Here is a 16,907-nt window from a genome sequence, read left to right on the forward strand (position 1 = left end):
TGCCTGTCATCTGGGACTCGGTGCTGGAGCAGCCCCAAGGCCCTGCCCCTCAGGGCTTGGCCACAGTCCCCCTGTCGGCAGCTGAGATGGCCCCAGGGATTTCTGGACGAAGCACAGCAGCCCTGGCGTCCTGATTTCTTTCTGGAGTCCACCTTTTCCTAACCCTGCCGCGCATCACAGAGCTCCTCGTCTCTGCCAGGCCTCCGGGGTCGGCCGGTTTGCCCCTCCAGTGCCTTCCCCAGTGGACACAGCCTCTTCTCCCGGGGCGGGGCAGTGGCGTGTCCGCACTTGGAGCGTGCGTCCACGCCAGGAGGCTTGCTGTCATTATTCCCTCGTGAAAGCTGCCGTCTCGTCTTTCTCGGGGTCTCTCCTTTCTCACTCCCCCTTTTAGCACAAGGCCTTGGGGTCAGTCAGGACCAGAAGAAGCTTGGTGAGCAGATAACCTGAAAGCTTTTCAGGCTGTGTCCAGCACCCTGCTCTGCAAATCTTACTACCTGCCGGGTGGTTCCCGCGTTCAAAGCATCCTCGGGAACTCACGCTGGGGAAGCAGAGCTGCGTGCAGACCCAGTGACTGCCCAGCGTCCCCTGCAGATGACGCCTCTGTGGACAGTGCACTGTCACAGATGTCAGGGCCCGGGTCCCTGCTCTAAGTCCCTTACACACAAAAGTACGGGTGGGAGGAACAGCGAGGTGGGTGGGGGTACTATCCGGTGTTCTGTGTCGGAGTCATCCATGCTGCTGGAGGACTGAGGCCCGGGAGGCACCTCGTTGGATGCCTTGGTCTGATATCCCCATTTTTGCCAAACTTTACCCTCCAGGATGGAGACTTCCCAGACCTTTACTCCCCTCGACGTTTACATGGTGTTGACCTTGGCGTCTGTTTTGGTGAATATTTTTTACGAGGCTGTGGTCCATTCTAAGCTCCTTGCTGTCGACCAGCCAGTGCAAGTGGAAGAAAGGCTAGTTTGCATAAATAATGGGTCTCTTTGGAACCATGGCTGTGAACTTGACTGCAGCCTAGTAACTAAGTCTGAAACCGCTGGGAAAGGGTTTGCGGGTTTGGGGTGGCGTGTTGGAGCAGTTGTGTCCGTGCTGGGAGCTCCTGGCCCCTTTGCCTCCTCCCTTGTCTCCTTCAGGTCCAGCCGGCTTTCAGTCTCACCAGACTGCTGTGTGTTTTGTGTTTGCATTTTTATTACAATGAGAAAACACAGGTAGGTGAGACCACAGGGTTTTTCCCGCCCTTGTGTAAGGGCACACGTTTCCTCTGATAGTTCAGGTGTCTGGGCAGCTCAAGTCTCTTTCCAGCCAGCAACAGCATCGCCACCATCCTCTGTAACCCTAGCCAGGGTACCAGCGGGGGGCTGGCCTGCGGGTGCTATCCAACAACACACGGGTGACGGTGACGGCAGCGTCTGCAATGATGTCACTCTCTGAGAAGCCGAATTGTTACTGGAAACAAATAGAAACATGGCCGGTGTCACAAAGAAGCAAAGTGAGGTCCTAAGGTTGGTCCTGCCCCCTCCTTCCCTCCTCAGCTGTGACCTCTCCCTGCTGAGGGATCCCAGGTCAGAAGCACCTGGCGCTGGGTGCTGGGCGCTGGGCACTGGGTTGCTGGTACCAGTGGCCGTGGGGCCATCCCATGGAAGAAGGAGCCATGACCTTGGCCTGGAAGATGCTCACAGTGGCCCACAGGCCCTCCCTGGCTTCAGAGGCATCTCCCAACTGAGTTGGAAGAGGAAATGAATTAGGAAGAAGGCAGATGGACAAGAAGAATAGAAATCTAGACTTCTGTGCATGGAACATAAAGCACAGTCTGAGAGGTTTTGCATGAATCTCGGCAAATCGGCACCCGGGGCAGTGAGGCCTCAGCACTGCTCTGCTTTTCGGGAGACGGAGACTCCAGCGAACCATTTCTCTTGCTCGTAAGTGGCAGAGGCAGGATTTGCACGGGCATTTAACTGTAAAGATCAGGTTTTGTTCTTTTTTTAATGCACCAGCACCTTTCGAGGGCTCGGTTTCTGTATGTGGACCTGGGACAAGGATGGGCAACGCTGGGTGAGACTATAGCTGAATTTTACTTCCGCTCTCAGGCTTGCTGGCTCAAGACTGAGAACCTGCAGGAAAACAGAAGGTAAAAAGGAGTGGCGCAGGTTCCCAACCTTGCACCGCTGATGTTTTGGGGCCCGATAGTTCTCCGTGGTGGAGGCTGTCCTGGGTGTTGAAGGTGTTGAGCAGCATCCCTGGCCTCGACTCACTGGATACCCAGTGCGCCTCACCCACAGTCTGACAGTCAAAAATGTCTCCAAAAAAGAAAGAAAATAAAGAAAGAAAAAGGAGGACACCATGAACTCATCTAAAAAACAGAAACAGGCTCGTGGACACAGTAAACGATCTTGTGGTTATCGGAGGGGAAAGGATACATTTGGGAATTCGAGATTTGCAAATGTTAACCACTATATATAAAAATAGACAAAAAACAGATTTCGTTTGTATAGCACAGGGAACTATATTCAATATCTTGAAAAAGAATATGGAAACGAATATATGTATGTATGTGCATGACAGGGTCATTGTGCTGTGCACCAGAGATTGACACGTGGTAACTGACTGTACTTCAGTTAAAAAAAAAAAAGAGTTCCCAGGTGTTGTCAGGTGTACCCGGGGGGCAAAGTCCTTTTCACCCACTGAGAACCACTGGAGTAAAGGCAAGACACCCTTAGGGAGGGCAGAGAGGGAGTTGGAGCAGGAAACAGAAAAGGGTTTCCTTGCAGCTTCCTCTAACCCTCATATGTGCAGATCCCCAAAATGAAAAGGAGAAATACGAAATTAAAGTGGGAGAGAGAGAAGAGAGGAGGGGTGTGTGTGCGCGTGTGCATGAGAGAGAGACAGAGAGACAAATTGATCTTTGAACTTGGTTGTTCTGTTTGAAAAATTCTCCATAAGCAGATCTCCCCCCAGAAGGGGGTTCTGTTCACGAGAAATTACCTTCCGATGAGCAGGGAGGGGATTAGCTTTCCTCTGGCTGGCAGTCTCTCCGTTCTGCCTCCCTCATCTGGGAGCGCCCCCCCCCCCCCCCAGCCTCACAGAGATGTTACGGGAAGAAAGTGGATTTCCTCTGAGTTATGCATCGGGAAAGAAGGTCTGAGGAAGGCAGCCCACAGCGCTGGAAGGTTGGGTAGGAGGCACCTCATGCTCCCGTTTTCCTGGACCGGGAAGGAAAGCCTGGGAATGTCAGCCCCCATCCGTGTGCCTGGGGACGTCAGCCCACATTGTTATCTTCATCAGGTCACGTGTTCCTTGGACTACAACTGAGTAAAGCCGTGCGGTTGGAGCCACAGGGGTGACTCTAAGTCCCCGAGTCACGTGCATGTGCCTGCTTCCTGGGTGTCCCGCGAGTGTGTACGTTCACGCGTGCTTTTGTGATAATGACGGGGGGGGGGTTCCCCAGTGCCGTTGGTTGTTAAGGCAAAAGTGCTTTAAAATACCGAGCAGAGGGCACACCTGCAGCCTCAAGAGACAGAAAAGGCAAGTCCCCCCGTGGTGATTACCCATGATTGATTAGTTTAGGGCTTCTGGCTGTGAAAATAAAAAAGCCTCAAAGGAAAGCCTAAAACCACCATGATTTATGAGTTTAAGGGTCTCCATTAGGTAAAACAACGTATTGAAAAATGTCCCTTTCTATAGGGGCAGGGGAAATAAGTCATGTCTGGTGGTAGGATTGCTAACTGAATTCTTCCAATAAATTCTTAAAGGAGACGCTTAGAAATGACAAGGACATTAATTGATAGGAAAAAAATCTCAGTTGGCAATTACATGCATTTTTATGATAACCACTGTCAATGGTTTTTTTGCTTTAATGTATTCAATATTAATGCTGCAATATTGTAACAATAAAATACAAATGTGTATGTTGATGTTGTGAGAGCCTTTGCCTTTCCAGATGAAGAAATCAGACGTCACCCAGTGTTACCCACCGCAGCAGAAGACACTCAGGAAATAGAATATAAAGACTTTATCAAGTTGTTTCCAATGCATGGGGGAGGGGCTCGCAGGGAACCCTAAATATAGCTGCGTCTCTTTCTGTGCAGTAGAAATATTTTGTTATATAATTAGTTTAATTGTTAACATTCTTTAAAAAAAATTCAGAGAATCTCATTCACAAAATTTCCAAGGGGGAATTATTTTGTTTTACTCAAAAAAAAAAAAAAAAAAAAACTAGGTTCTTTTTGGAAAAGGTTAAATGCGCTAAAACGATTCGGATGCAGGCTGCCCCCCTGTGTCCCCACCTAAAGTGTTCACACTGACCTGTTTCTTGTGTAGCTTCTGTGACTATAAATAGCCCAGCCTGGGTGTGACCGGAGGTGGCCGTGTGCTGTCGGTTCTCATCCTGCTTTGCCCACTCCTGAGTCTGTCTTCACTATCTTTCTGCATCTTGTGCACAGGGTCACTTCATGCTGCAAGCCTGAAATAGAGATGTTTGAAATTCTTTATCAAGGATGGTGTGTGTGTATGTGTGTGTGTGTGTGTGTGTGTGTGTGTGTGTGTGTGTGTGTGTGTGTGTGTGTGTGTGTGTGTGTGTGAGATGGCAGGAGCTCACAGGGTCCTTTGAGGGGGTAGACCAAACAATCCATGAAAAGGAGTCTAGCCCCCAGCACGGGTTAAGGGCTTAAAACTTGTGACAATTGCTATCATGATTATTTAGGTACCACGTTTATTATGATCTATTGCATGTAACCATTCTGCGTCAAACCAGTACTGGCTGTCTATACTTTGTTGAGAACTTTTACATCTATACCAATGAAAAATATTGGTGTGTGGTTTTGTTTTTCTTGCAATGTGTTTGTCTGATTTTGGTTATCAGGGAAATACTATCTTATAGAAGAGGTTGGAAGGTATCTCCTCTTTGATTTTCTGAACGAGTCTGCAAAGGATTGGTATTAATTCTTCTCAAAATGTTTGGTAGAATTTACCGGAGAAGCTGAATGGTCCTGTGCTTTTGTTTTTTCCCCCAGGGAAGTTTTCTGATTACTAATCAAATCTCTTTACTTCTTACATGTCTGTTCAGATTTTCTGTTTCTTCTTGAGGCAGTTTCAGTACTTGTGTTTCTGCAGGAATTTGTCCGTTTCATCTGGATTATCGGGTTTGTGGGCACACGGTGGTTCCTAGTCTTCTCTTTCAGCTCTCTTTATTTCTGTAGGGTTGGTGGTAATGTCCCCTCTTTCATTTCTGATTAGAACAGCTTGCGTCTTCTCCCTTTTTTTATCGGTAACCCGAGCTAAAGGTTTGTCGATTTTGCTGATCTTTTCAAAGAACCAACTTCTTATTTTATTGATTTTTCCCTATTGTTTCTCTATTCTCTTTTACTTATTTCTGCTCAAATCTTTATTCTTTCCTTTCCTCTGCTGGCTTTGTGTTTAGTTTGCTTTTTTTAAAAAAAATAAGTCCTTAAGGTGTAAAGTTAGATTATTGATTTGAGACCGCCTTCTTTTTAAGGTAGACATTTAAAGCTATAACTTTCCTTATAAGCACCGCCTTAGCTGTACTCTGTACGATTTGTTATGTCATGTTTGTTTTTTGCTGCCCTCAAAGTATTTTCTAATCTCCCTTGTGGTTTCTTCTGTGACATATTGGTTATTTAGGTATATTTTGTTTAATATCCACGTATTTGTGAATTTCCCAAATTTTCTGCTGTTTAATTAATTTCTAGTTTCATTCTGCTGTTAGAGAATATACTCTGTATGGTTTTAATCCTTCTAAGTTTATCGAGGCTCATTTTATGGCCTAGAATATGGTCTGTCCTGGAGAATGTTCTGTGGAAGCTTGAGAAGAATATGTGCCCTACTATTGGGGTGGAAATGTTCTGTAGTGTTAGGTCGGATTGGTTTGTAGTATTGGGTTTTTTAAATTTTTTATTGAAGTATACAGTTGATTTATAATATGTTAGTTTCTGGTATACAGCAAAGTGATTCAGTTATATATACATGTGTGTTTATATATATATGTGTATATATACATATTGTTGTCCATTATGATTTATGACAGGGTATTGAATATAGTTCCCAGTGATATACAGTAGGAACCCTGTTGTTTTTTGACTTTATATATAGTAATTTGCATCTGCTAATCCCACACTCCTGATTTACCCCTCCCCTCCCCATTTTACTCCCTGGTAACAGCAAGTTTGTTTTCTGTGTCTGTGAGTCTGTTTCTGTTTTGTATATAAGTTCATTTGTGTCCTTGTTTTTTAGATTGAACATATGAGAGCTATCGCGTGATATTTGTCTTTCTCTGTCTGACTGACTTCTCTTAGTATGACAATCTCCAGGTCCATGCATGTTACTGCAAATGGCATCATTTCATTTTTTATGGCTGAGTAGTATTCCATTACAGATTTATACCACATCTTCTTTATCTAGTCATCTGTCGATAGACATCTAGGTTGCTTCCATGTCCTGGCTGTTGTAAGTAGTGCTGCCATGAACACTGGGGTGCATGTGCCTTTTCTAATTAGAGTGTCCTCCAAATGTATGTCCAGGAGTGGGATTGCAGAATCATATGGCAACTCTAATTTTAGTTTTTTAAGTAACCTCCATTCTATTTTCCATGGTGGCTGCACCAATTTATTTGTATCATATCCACATATAAGTTGTATCATATAGTATTTGTCTTTTATGATTACTATTTGCATGATATGTCTTTTCAGCCTATTTATGTTTTTGAATATGAAATATCTCTTGTAAATAGTGAATAATTTGTTTAATCCATTCTGCCAACTTCTGTGTTTTGATTTGTCCTTTTAATCCACTTTTAGTTTAATTAGTGATTAATTTTGTCATTTATGTGTATCAATATACCCTTTATATTCTTTCTTACATATATATATAATTTAAAAAAATTATTTTCTTATTGGCTGCCATAAGGGTCACTGTTATCATGTTACTTTTTAAAAAATCTAGTTCAGGTGAATACTAACTTAATTTTAAACCTAAATACTTTACTTCCACATATGTCATCTCTCCCCTCTTCTCTGAACTATTAGTGTCATACAAATTACATCTTTATATGTTTTAAGTCCATCAACAGTTTTATAATTATCGTTGGATGAAGTAGTCTTTTAAAACAAATAGGAGGAAAAAAGAGTTACAAACAAAAATACGTTCATATTGTCTTTCATGGTATCTACGTAGTGACCTCCCTCACTGGTCCTGTTTTACTTCTTTGCGTAAGTTAGAATTCCTTCCGGTGTTCTTTCATGTCATCTTGAAGGACTCCCTGTACTGCTTCTTGTAGACCACTCGGCTAATAACGGATTTCCTCTTTTTTTGTTGTTGTTTATCTGGAAGTGACCTAACGTCTTCATTTTTGAAGAAGTGTTTAGCTAGACATGGGATTCTTGGTTGATAATCTTTTCTCCCCCTGGCAACAATATCTCATCACACTGGGTTTCTGATGAAAAGCCAGCTCTTCGTGCTCCTTCAGGGTCCCTTGGACAAGATGAGTCATTTCTCTTGCTGCTTTGTGTATTCTGTGTTTTAGTTTTTTAACAGGTTGTTTATGATTTATCTAGTCTGGATAGCTTAGCACTTAACCCTTCCTGCAGTTCCTTGATTTTCCTAAGTGTGTCAATTCATACTTTTAATCGAATTTGGTTAGTCTTTGGTTATTATTTCCTCAAATATTGTCTCTGCCTTTCTCTTCTCCTTCTGGACCCCACCATGTATGTATGTATTTGGTACTTTTGTTTGTGTCCCACAGGTCTCTTAGGCTCTGTTACTTTTCTTCATTCTTCTAATTTCCTTCCCTTCAGACTGGACATTCATCCCCTTAGACAGTGGAGCGTCTTCCAGTTCACTGATTCTTGTACCAACGCAAACCTGCCGTTGTTCCTGCGTCGTGAATTTCAGTCGTACCTTCAGCCGTAGAACTTCTGAGTCTTTTCATTTCTATCACGTGATTGATACTCTTTATTTAGTGAGTTAACGCTGTTGTAATTTCCTTTAATTCTTTATTTCTTTAAACATATTTATGATTGTCTTGGCCCCCTTTTCTGCTGGGTGTTTTTTTCCTTCCTGTGCATGCGGCATACTTCCCTATTTCCTCACATGCCTGTGGAGTTCTTTGATTTAAACGGGTCGTTTTTAGATAATAATATTTCAGTAACACTGGTAGCAAATTCCTCACATCCTTCAAAGTTTTTTGCTGCTGCTCTGGTTTTTGTATCTGTTTCATTTTGGATGTTGTTGGTGGGTTTTTTTTTTTTTCATTGCTGTTCACTTGTTTAGTGGCTTTCCTTTCCTGATTCTGCAGGTTCCATATCTCTTCTAATGTGGAATCTACTACCGAGTCATCTACTATTTTCAAGTTATTTTCATTTTATTTTTAAGCCACTTTTTAAAGGTATGACTGGCAGTCAGAAAGCTTTTATGTGTTTCATGTATACGACTGGGTGAGTTCGGAGGTAAATGTGCGCCCACGAAACCATCACCACAATCATGTCCTGAACGTCCGTCTCCTCCACAGGCTTCCTCCTGCCCTTATCGCTTACTGTTGTTACGGTTGTTGTTGTAATACGGTTATTTTGCGTGTGTGGTAAGAGCACGTAACATAAAGTCCCTTACATTCTTGAGGCTGGATCCCTAGGGAGGCCATCCATGTCAGTCAGTATGCTGTGTGATTAGCCAGTCACTGGTCACGAGGCCGTCTTGCACCTTGCGGGGAGGGGGGACACTGTCAGAAGGCGTGCCGTCAAACACCAGCCTCCGCTGCCACCTCTTGATTGCGCTAGAGAAGCAGGACTGGCGTCTTCTCCTGTCCCAGGTCTTTCCGGGGCGTGCACACAGCCTTTCTGATACTGGAAGTACGTCAGCGCGTTTCAAGTTCCCTGTGGTTCTCCGGTTCTTCTGGATTTCCTTTTAAATTCCAGGCTGGGCTCAAGTTCACCGCAGTTGTGGTCACAGCATCAGGCAGCTGGGGTGTTGCCAGCAGCCTGGGGCTGTTTGGAGAATGCCCCAGGGGCAGGCGTCACCCGCCACCTCCCCGCAAGCCCATCCCAGCCCCGCTCTGAGTCAAACCTGGAGGTTTCCCAGGGCAAGGCCAGACGGAACGGTGACCGTGGGGTGGCACTTCCAGCAGAGCTTCAGAAGCATCAGGTCTGCTGGCCGCCTGCAGGGCTGCTGTGTGGGAAGGAAGGGGTGACGGTCGCAGCCCGCGCTAAGCCAGCGCAGCCCTGCCGTCTTGCCAAGGTTTGGTCATTGGATAGACGGTTCTTCAGTTTGTTCTCTGGCCCTGGTTCGTTCTCCAAGTTCTGAAGCGGTTGGTTTTCATTGTTGCGCCTGTATTTTTGCTGTTTTTCGAGGCAGCCGGAGCTCATCAGTGTCCTCAGGCCACCATTCTGGGAGTCGCTCCTCCAGCCTGTCGCCCCGTGAGTCTGGCCTCTTTACTCAGCCAGGGGCTCCCGGGACGCACCCGCGGTGGCCTGCGTGCCAGCAGTCGGCTCCTTTTACGGTCGAGTGGCACATGGCACGGTTTTCTGTTTGTTTGTTTGGTTGGTTTTGTTGAGTAAAGGTAGACTTACTTAGAGAGCTGCAGACTGCACAGAGTGCAGGCTGTTTCAGAAGGCAACAGAAAGGCGACCTGGTGTGGGAGCTGGGTGCTCAGGTTAAAGTAAAAGTAGGTGCACACTCCGTAGGCAGAGTGCGGCCATCTCCAGGGATGAGGGAGCGAGAGAGGTGGCCAGGAGGCATGGTGTTTCCTGTTTTTATGGGCCTGGTAGCTTTCTGCAAGTGGGAGGACCATTCCAACTTCCCTGGGGAAGGGGCTGGGATTCCCAGGAACTGGGCGACAGCCCACCCTTTGACCTTTTGTGGCTAGCCTTGGGCTGTCGTGGCGCCTGTGGGCGTGTTATTTATCATGCTGATGTGTTACAGTGAGCATGTAATGAAGCTCAGGGTCTCCGAGGAGTCAAACCTCCCTCCATCTTAATCGTCAAGGCCGGCTGGGAGCTGAATCTTCCACCATTTTGGTGTTACTTGCTGTCTTTCCTTGAATGGCTGGGCCCTGCCCCCCGAACGTGCCTGATCTTGGTACAGGTTTAAAGTTGTGAAAGCTGCCTTTTATTCATTTGCAGTTGTCGCGATGCGCATACACGTCTAAAACAAAGGGCGTGTGGTCAAAGAGACTGGAACGTGGGCCTGCTGGAGCTCCCTGGGGCCTTGCCAGGAATCTCGGGTCCCAGGGCCGTCAGCAAGGTCAAGTTCGCCAGTGGTTTGGAGGAGCTGGGGCCAGGCTCTGCAGCTGGTGCCACGGGAGCGGTGTTGCACCCTTATCTGCTTGCAGGAAGAGGAGCTGATGTAGTGAGGAGGCGCTGGTGCGGAGGGCGCTGGCCACACCTGGAGCAGGTGTGAGCGCCATCCTTCAGAATGTGAGGGAAGCTCAGGACTTCTCCTCACACATGAGCACAGTGGTCCCACGACACTACCACTGTTTGTTTATTCCTCACGTGGTCATGGAGTGCCCCCTGCATGCCGGAGCTCCAGGTGCTGGAGACCAGAGCATCACTCAGAGCCTGCCATCCTGGTGTGAGACAGACACGGACAGGGTTGGCCACGGGTGGGCCCTGAGGGCTCCCAGAGGAGGCCTCGCTCGTGAGTGAACCTTGGAGCAGAGGAGGTGGGGGGTGAGCTACAGGAAGGTCTGGAGAAGAGCTTTCCAGGCAGAGGGAAGATACATGCAAACCCCAGAGGGAGAAGGGGCTGAAATCTTTGTTAAGGGAGTGAAGGAGAAAGGAGTTGAGGTGAGGTCAGGAGTGTGCGTGTGTGTGTGTGGAGGGGCTGGAAACGGGGCTCTGGCTGCTCCAAAGAGGAGGTGGAAGGTGCTGGAAGCTGTTGAGCACAAAAGCATTCATCTGACGTGTTGAATAAGGTCAGGGCAGGCCTGTAGAGAGGGTGGCATTCTATGGGAGAGATCCAAGCAGAAGCAGCGTGGTAAGCTTTGTGTAAGCACACGTAGATAAAAGTGCATGAATTCCCACATCACGAGACCGTGGCGGCAACCTCCTGGAAACCTTTGACCTGCTCCTCCCGGGCCATCACCCCCACAGTAACCAGTCTTGTGACCTCCGTCCCTGCAGATGGCTCTGCCTGTTTATGACTGTGGTTTAAGTGGGATCATACAATACAGTCTTTCGTGTCTGGCTTCTGCTCAGCCTCACACTTTTTTGAGATTCACCCCTGCTGTTACAGGCGATGGTGTAACAGGCCCCTTTCAGAGGTGCAAGTGTGTCTGCTGTGTGGACAGCAGATGCGGACGGGAGGGTAGACCCCGGGAAGCCTGGGGTGGGGGCTGCCACGTGATCCAGCAGAGCCGGGGGTCCTGGGACTGGGCGTGAGCGGGGCGGGGTGAGGACTGCCGCATGCTGATGAATTTTGAAGTAGAGCAAAGAGCATTTCCTGATGACGCGAGAGGAAGAGGAGCCGAAGGGAAGGGCGGAGTCAGAGTTTAGAGAGGGGGGCCGTCGGTGGAGGAAAGTGGGACCCCTGCTTGGACAAGCCGAGCGTGATGTGTCTGTGAGACGTGCAGGTGGAGACGTGAGCGGGTCCTCCGGTTGCCGAGCCTGGCTTTTCCGTGGAGAGGTCTGGTTCGGAAAGGCAAGCTGGGGTCTGGGCATTTTGCGGTTGTTGAAAGCCGGGTCCCCGAGGGGAGGGGACAGAAAGAGAGGGAAAGCGTCTGCAGGCCCAGCTCTGGGGCCCTCTGGCGTTTACAGGGCCAGAGGTGAGAAGACACTCGCAATGGAGAGGGAAGCAGGAGAGGATCCAAACGTGGGAAGTGCGGTGAAGGGAGTCCAGGACGATGTGCGTCAGAACACACGGTGGCCCCGTGCCAGTGCTGAGCGGCGTGATGGCCAAACATGGTCAGGCAGGTTGCTCCATTCCCCCCGGGCTGTGCTGCTCTTCGGGAAGAGAGGTGGCGGTGGTGTAAATATTATGAGAAAGAGGGAATGCCAGCCTGAGGGGAACGGATCTGGGAAGGTGCCACGGCTGCTGCCGGAATCCCCGGGGAGATGAAGCTGAGAGGACAGCCGTGTCCTGACGGATGTCTGATGGAGGGCGGCCACGGGGCACATCCTCAGGATGAAGGACGTTGGATGCCAGCGTAATTAGCACGTTGTTCGCTGTCCCCTCCAGCGCGTGGGCTCACCCATCCCTGCACCTCTGTGCCTAGTCCGGATCCCTCGTTCATTCTTTCTCATCGAGGCTTAGCTCTGTCTCTGTCAGCCTGCTCCTCGCAGGTGCAAAAGTCAGGTTCAGATCAGCGTTCACTGTAAAGAAGCTTTGAAGGTAAGTAACACCGCCTCTTATGGGCTGAATCAAGTCCCCCTAAAATAGACTTAATAGAGTCCAGACCCCCAGTATCTCAGAACGTGACCTGCTTTGGAGACAGCGTCTTTGTGGAAGTAAGGAAGCTGCGGGCACTCGGGTGGGCCCCAGTGCACTGTGACGGGTGTCTCCTCGCCGAGGGAGGACAGCGTGGGGACACAGCGAGAACCTGGCTGAGGAGAGAGGCTGCTGGAGACACAAGCCTGCCAACCCTTCGGTCTTGGATTTCCGGCCTCCAGAACTGCTGTGGAAGCTGCCCCTTTAAAAAACCGAACCAAACCAGTGTCGCCATCTTTGATGATAACAGATGTGTATCTTTGCATGTTCCCGCAAACTCAACAGCTCTTCAGCTTTCAAATATGCCAGCTTGTCGACCTGCTCTGGGAGTGAGCCCAACGTCTGGTCACGTAGGTTCCTGGTTGAGAGAGGCCGCCGCAAACCTTCTGAACCCCTTCCCTCTGGACGTCGTTCACTCCACCCTAAGATTTCTCCAGTCAACCCTGACTTCCAAGGCTGCTGCAGCTGATGATTTAAAAACTCTCCCATAAACAAACAGAAAGTAACTTGCAGCATCATCATGGGACAACACACACTTGTTTTTTTCTTATAAGGGTTGGTTTTTAAAAAGTATCTTCTCCCTCCTTACCTTTAATTAAAAACCTTCCAGAGATTCAAAGTGAAAAAGTGATTCCTGCATGCATGGGAATAACTGATACTCCAAAGACTCTTCTGTGAAGCCAAGTGGAAACTGCATGAGCTCAGAGTGCCCACCCAGTGCTTCAGCTCGCTCCTCTTCTGCTAGTTTTGCTGCAGTAACAAGTGGGCCCAACCATGGAATCAGGCCCCAGGGCTCGCGTCACAGTGACGGGTGTCGGGTCTCGCCCCTCCCCCCCCTCCAGCGCATCTGTTGTGGATGGGGGCTCTCAGCCTCCCCGCTCTGCCTGGGCGCCCTCCACCAAGCCAGGGGCTGTAGGCGCTGGGAAAGAGAGAAGGTCGATGAAAGGCCCCAATTCAGCCTCCTGAGTGGCCTCACTCCACCTTCAGCCAACTCTTCACTTGGCCCCTGACACCGGGGCCTTTGCTGGGGGCTCTGAGGGCTGTCAGTGATGGAGGCGGGTAGAAAAGGCGTTACGAAGGCAATATTGCAGGGAGATGGGCCTGGGCCTGGACTCACCTGGGGTTTGATATCTTTGCGGCAGACGTGGAATCAAAGAGAAGTTTACCTTGGTGAGAGACACGAGTGACTCCATTTTCTGGTCGCTGGCTTTTACGTCCTATTTCCAGAGCAGAGTTGGGTCAGGAAGGTAGAACCAGAGGCTAATGTTTACTCAACTCAAAGTCAGAAACAATGAAATGAAGAGTTACAAACTGAGAGGGCTGCTGCCAGTTGGGGGCTAGCAGCCCACGTTGAATGGACGCTGTGTGGCTTTCTCTCTGGCAGTTAAGGCGCCCGGTGCAACGTTGTCCTAAGCGTGTTCCCAGAAACATCATCAAGTCGCTTTACTATCGACATACTTCCTCTGGCCCAGTTCCCAGGCTAATGGACTCCCCTTTCAGGGCTTTCTACTCTGCTCCTTTCCTGCGACTCCTTGTTCTCCTTAACTGCTGCATTTCCAGCATCACGGATGTTTTTGATTTGACATGTTGGTGGGCTCGGTGACACGTGGCAGACGTTTCCAGTTGCTAGTGGATGTGCTGAGTCTTCACGCAGCCCAGCTTGTCAGAAAATCCACGCCCATCTTTCTGGAGGCTCCTGGCCAGCCGCAAGCTCGCTCGTCCAGGCTGTGGTCTTTTCTCCCATGTGCCCTGACTGTTGTTCTTTCTCATATTTTGGAAATTAGACCTTCGTTAAGGGCGACCAAATCCAAGAATGCCAAGCTCTGGTGAATGAAAAGGAGGCTGCTTTGAAGTGGTCCAAATATGCCAGTGACTGCGTCTAATTAAGTCACGACAAAGGTACTGCTTCAGATCAGCAGGTAGAGCTGAATGGATCAACAGTCTGAATCACAAAACATTTTTAGGAGAAACAGATCAAAAGCAGAGTCGCACGTTGGACTCAAATCCAAGGGCATGGGTTGAACTTCATTAGTAAATTCTCTCTTAATACTGTCTCTGCTCTTAACGAAAGAGTTGCATTTTAATCCTGGAGAAGGAGCCTGGAAATCAGAGCAGACCCACTCGTACTTTGCGGATGTAAATTTCTTTTTATCTTATCGATGCCTTAAATCAAGATGTCAAATTCGAGACCCATGTTGAGGGAAGGTCTGCAGAACATCTTGTTTGACTGGGTCACGGTTTCTGATTACTCAGAATTTGCACACTTTGGGAGACGGCGTCCACCCCTGGCTTCGGCACGGCTGTGGGAAACCCTGACTTCTTAACAAGCCCGTTGGCATCAACAGTGCGTCCTTTCATCCTGTCATTCGGCCCTGAATATACAGGACGCTGATCAGTGCTGCTCCACATACACGCTCCGTACCAGCTTAGGCGCTGATGTCACCCATGCTGTGACAATGAACGTGAAATTCAGCTCGAAACCCGACATTCTCCAAAGGGATTTTATTTCTGTGCATTCTCTGGCAGGCTGTCGAGTCTTTGAAGAATCTACATCGGATCCCGTGTGTCTGGGTGGTTTTCTGTTCACGTGGTCAGCACCCACCCAGCAAGGCTGTTTGGAGATGGATCTTTCCTATAATTCTTTACTCGTGAGCCTTGGTTAAGGGCTTGGCTAAGGGGGCAGAATGTGTGACTGTTACTCAGTAAGCTTTCTACTTCAGAATAGTTTGAGATTTGTAGAAAAGTGAAGATGGTGGAGGTTCCAAATACACCCCACTCCGTTTCCTGTTCGGGTTCAATCTTACGTAAGTACGAATTTATCACCGCGAAGGTGCCAACATCGGTACGTTATTCTTTACCAAAATCCACACTGTTCATGTCTTTCTTTAGCCTTTCCCTGGTACCTCTTTTCTATTCTAGGATCCCACCCTGGTTACCGCATTTGTAGTTAGTCTCTAGGCTTTAAAGTGAAATTGTGAGATGGATCAAACTATGCAGTTAACGTATCATTTGCATTGCAACCAACCACACTTACATTTTTGTTTTGAGTAAAATGTTTTCCTCTCTATAAATATCAAAAAAATCTAATAAGAAGCTAATAAATCACCATGACCCGATTGTTGCTATTGAAGGTTTGAGTTCTCCGCTGTCTCTGCATCGTGTGTGTGTGTGTGTGTGTGTGTGTGTGTATGTGTGTATGTGTGTTTACAGAGACAATCACCCACATCCAGTGGAGAGAGCGAGAGTGTCGTCGGTTCACGCTCTCGGCAGATGCGTGCGGCGTTAGAAGCAAAGCTGTTGGCGGGGAGGGTACAGCTCAGTGGTAGAGTGTGTGCCTAACATGCATGAGGTCCTGGGTTGAATTCCCAGTACCTCCGTTAAATAAACAAAAAAAAACAAATAAATAAACCTAATTACTCCCCCCCAAAATGTTCAAAAAAGATAAAATTTATACAGGAAAGAAAGAACTAGAAAAGCCACAACAGTTTTGGAAAAAAAAAAAAAAAAAGCAAAGCTGTCAGTACTTTAACCCAAATGAAGGACGTGTGATTTGCTCTGAGCTGTATCGTTGCTTTTGGAAGAAGATAGTAAAGGCCTGAGGAGTGAGGGCAGCCAGGTCTTCCCGAAACCTCTCCTCCCTTCAGGTCCTCCCCATCTCCAGGCAGCCCGCGAGGGTGCGGGTACCAGCCCCACCCAGGTGGGCGCGGGTGTAAAGATTCTCTCAGGGCAGCCGCGTGGGATACGTTAGGGGCGCACACCGCCTCGGAGCAGCCTGGGTGACCTGGCCTGGCAGCGAGCGCCGAGGTGGGGCGCGGATGGGGTGGGGCATGTGGATTAGAGGCCCTGGCGACCTGCAGAAGAACGCGCTAGTCGGGGGCAAGGCAGAGTTCCTGACGCTGCGTTCATTTCGGTGGCCCCTAAACTCACGGCGGTGGAATCTTCCTTGGTCTTTGCCACGAGCCATGTCTTTCTGCAGCAGGAATGCGGACATGAGCCGGTCTCTCCCCAAGTGAGCCTTTCAGCTGCTAAACCATGGCAGTTTTGGATCAGTAATCCTGGTCGCTCTAGCTTCTCAGGAGCTCGCTCGCTCTTGCATCCTTTAGTCGTCGCCCGCCATGTCTCCCTTGTGTGCGCCCCCCCCCCCGCCCCCGCCGCATCCTGTCTCCTTGGGCAGCCGGAGCCCCCTGCCCCAGGGCCGGGCAGTGGTCTGATGTGCTGAATTAGCATCTGGTGACCTTTGCTCATCACATAATGCAGTGTGCTTCTCCCCAGCTTTCTCCCTGTTTTCCTTTCAGGTGTGAAATTTTAAAAAATCTAACAAAATTGATGTTTGATCCAAAGGTCACATATTATATGATTCCATTTATATAAAAAATGTCCCAAACAGGTGAATCCATAGAGACAGAAAGCAGGTTAGTGGTCACAGGGTCTGAGGGAGGTGGGACTGGGGAGACTTCCGACAGGAACAGGGTGTG

General features: G+C 48.5%; 1 protein-coding gene and 1 long non-coding RNA gene across 5 annotated transcripts in view; one reads left to right on the forward strand and one right to left on the reverse strand.

Annotated features, from left to right (window-relative positions):
• Positions 1-16,907, forward strand: part of ROR2 (receptor tyrosine kinase like orphan receptor 2) — a 191,572-nt gene that overhangs the window by 128,121 nt on the left and 46,544 nt on the right. The window contains exon 1 of one of the 4 annotated variants that reach the window (XM_074355733.1): positions 14,281-15,236. The exons of the other annotated variants lie outside the window; for them this stretch is intronic. Coding sequence (XP_074211834.1) covers positions 15,182-15,236 — 55 coding nt within the window. The 5' untranslated portion in view covers positions 14,281-15,181. Of the gene's footprint in view, positions 1-14,280; positions 15,237-16,907 lie in introns of those variants that run through there. 4 annotated transcript variants of the gene reach the window in all.
• On the reverse strand, positions 1,170-12,144 carry LOC141575727 (uncharacterized). The gene is made up of 2 exons (XR_012503487.1): positions 2,986-12,144; positions 1,170-1,449 (listed from the first exon to the last, which is right to left on the reverse strand). It is a non-coding gene; the product is annotated as an uncharacterized LOC141575727 (long non-coding RNA).

The sequence above is a fragment of the Camelus bactrianus genome, chromosome 31, assembly GCF_048773025.1.
Source record: "Camelus bactrianus isolate YW-2024 breed Bactrian camel chromosome 31, ASM4877302v1, whole genome shotgun sequence".
In the NCBI taxonomy this organism is placed as follows: Eukaryota; Metazoa; Chordata; class Mammalia; order Artiodactyla; family Camelidae; genus Camelus; species Camelus bactrianus.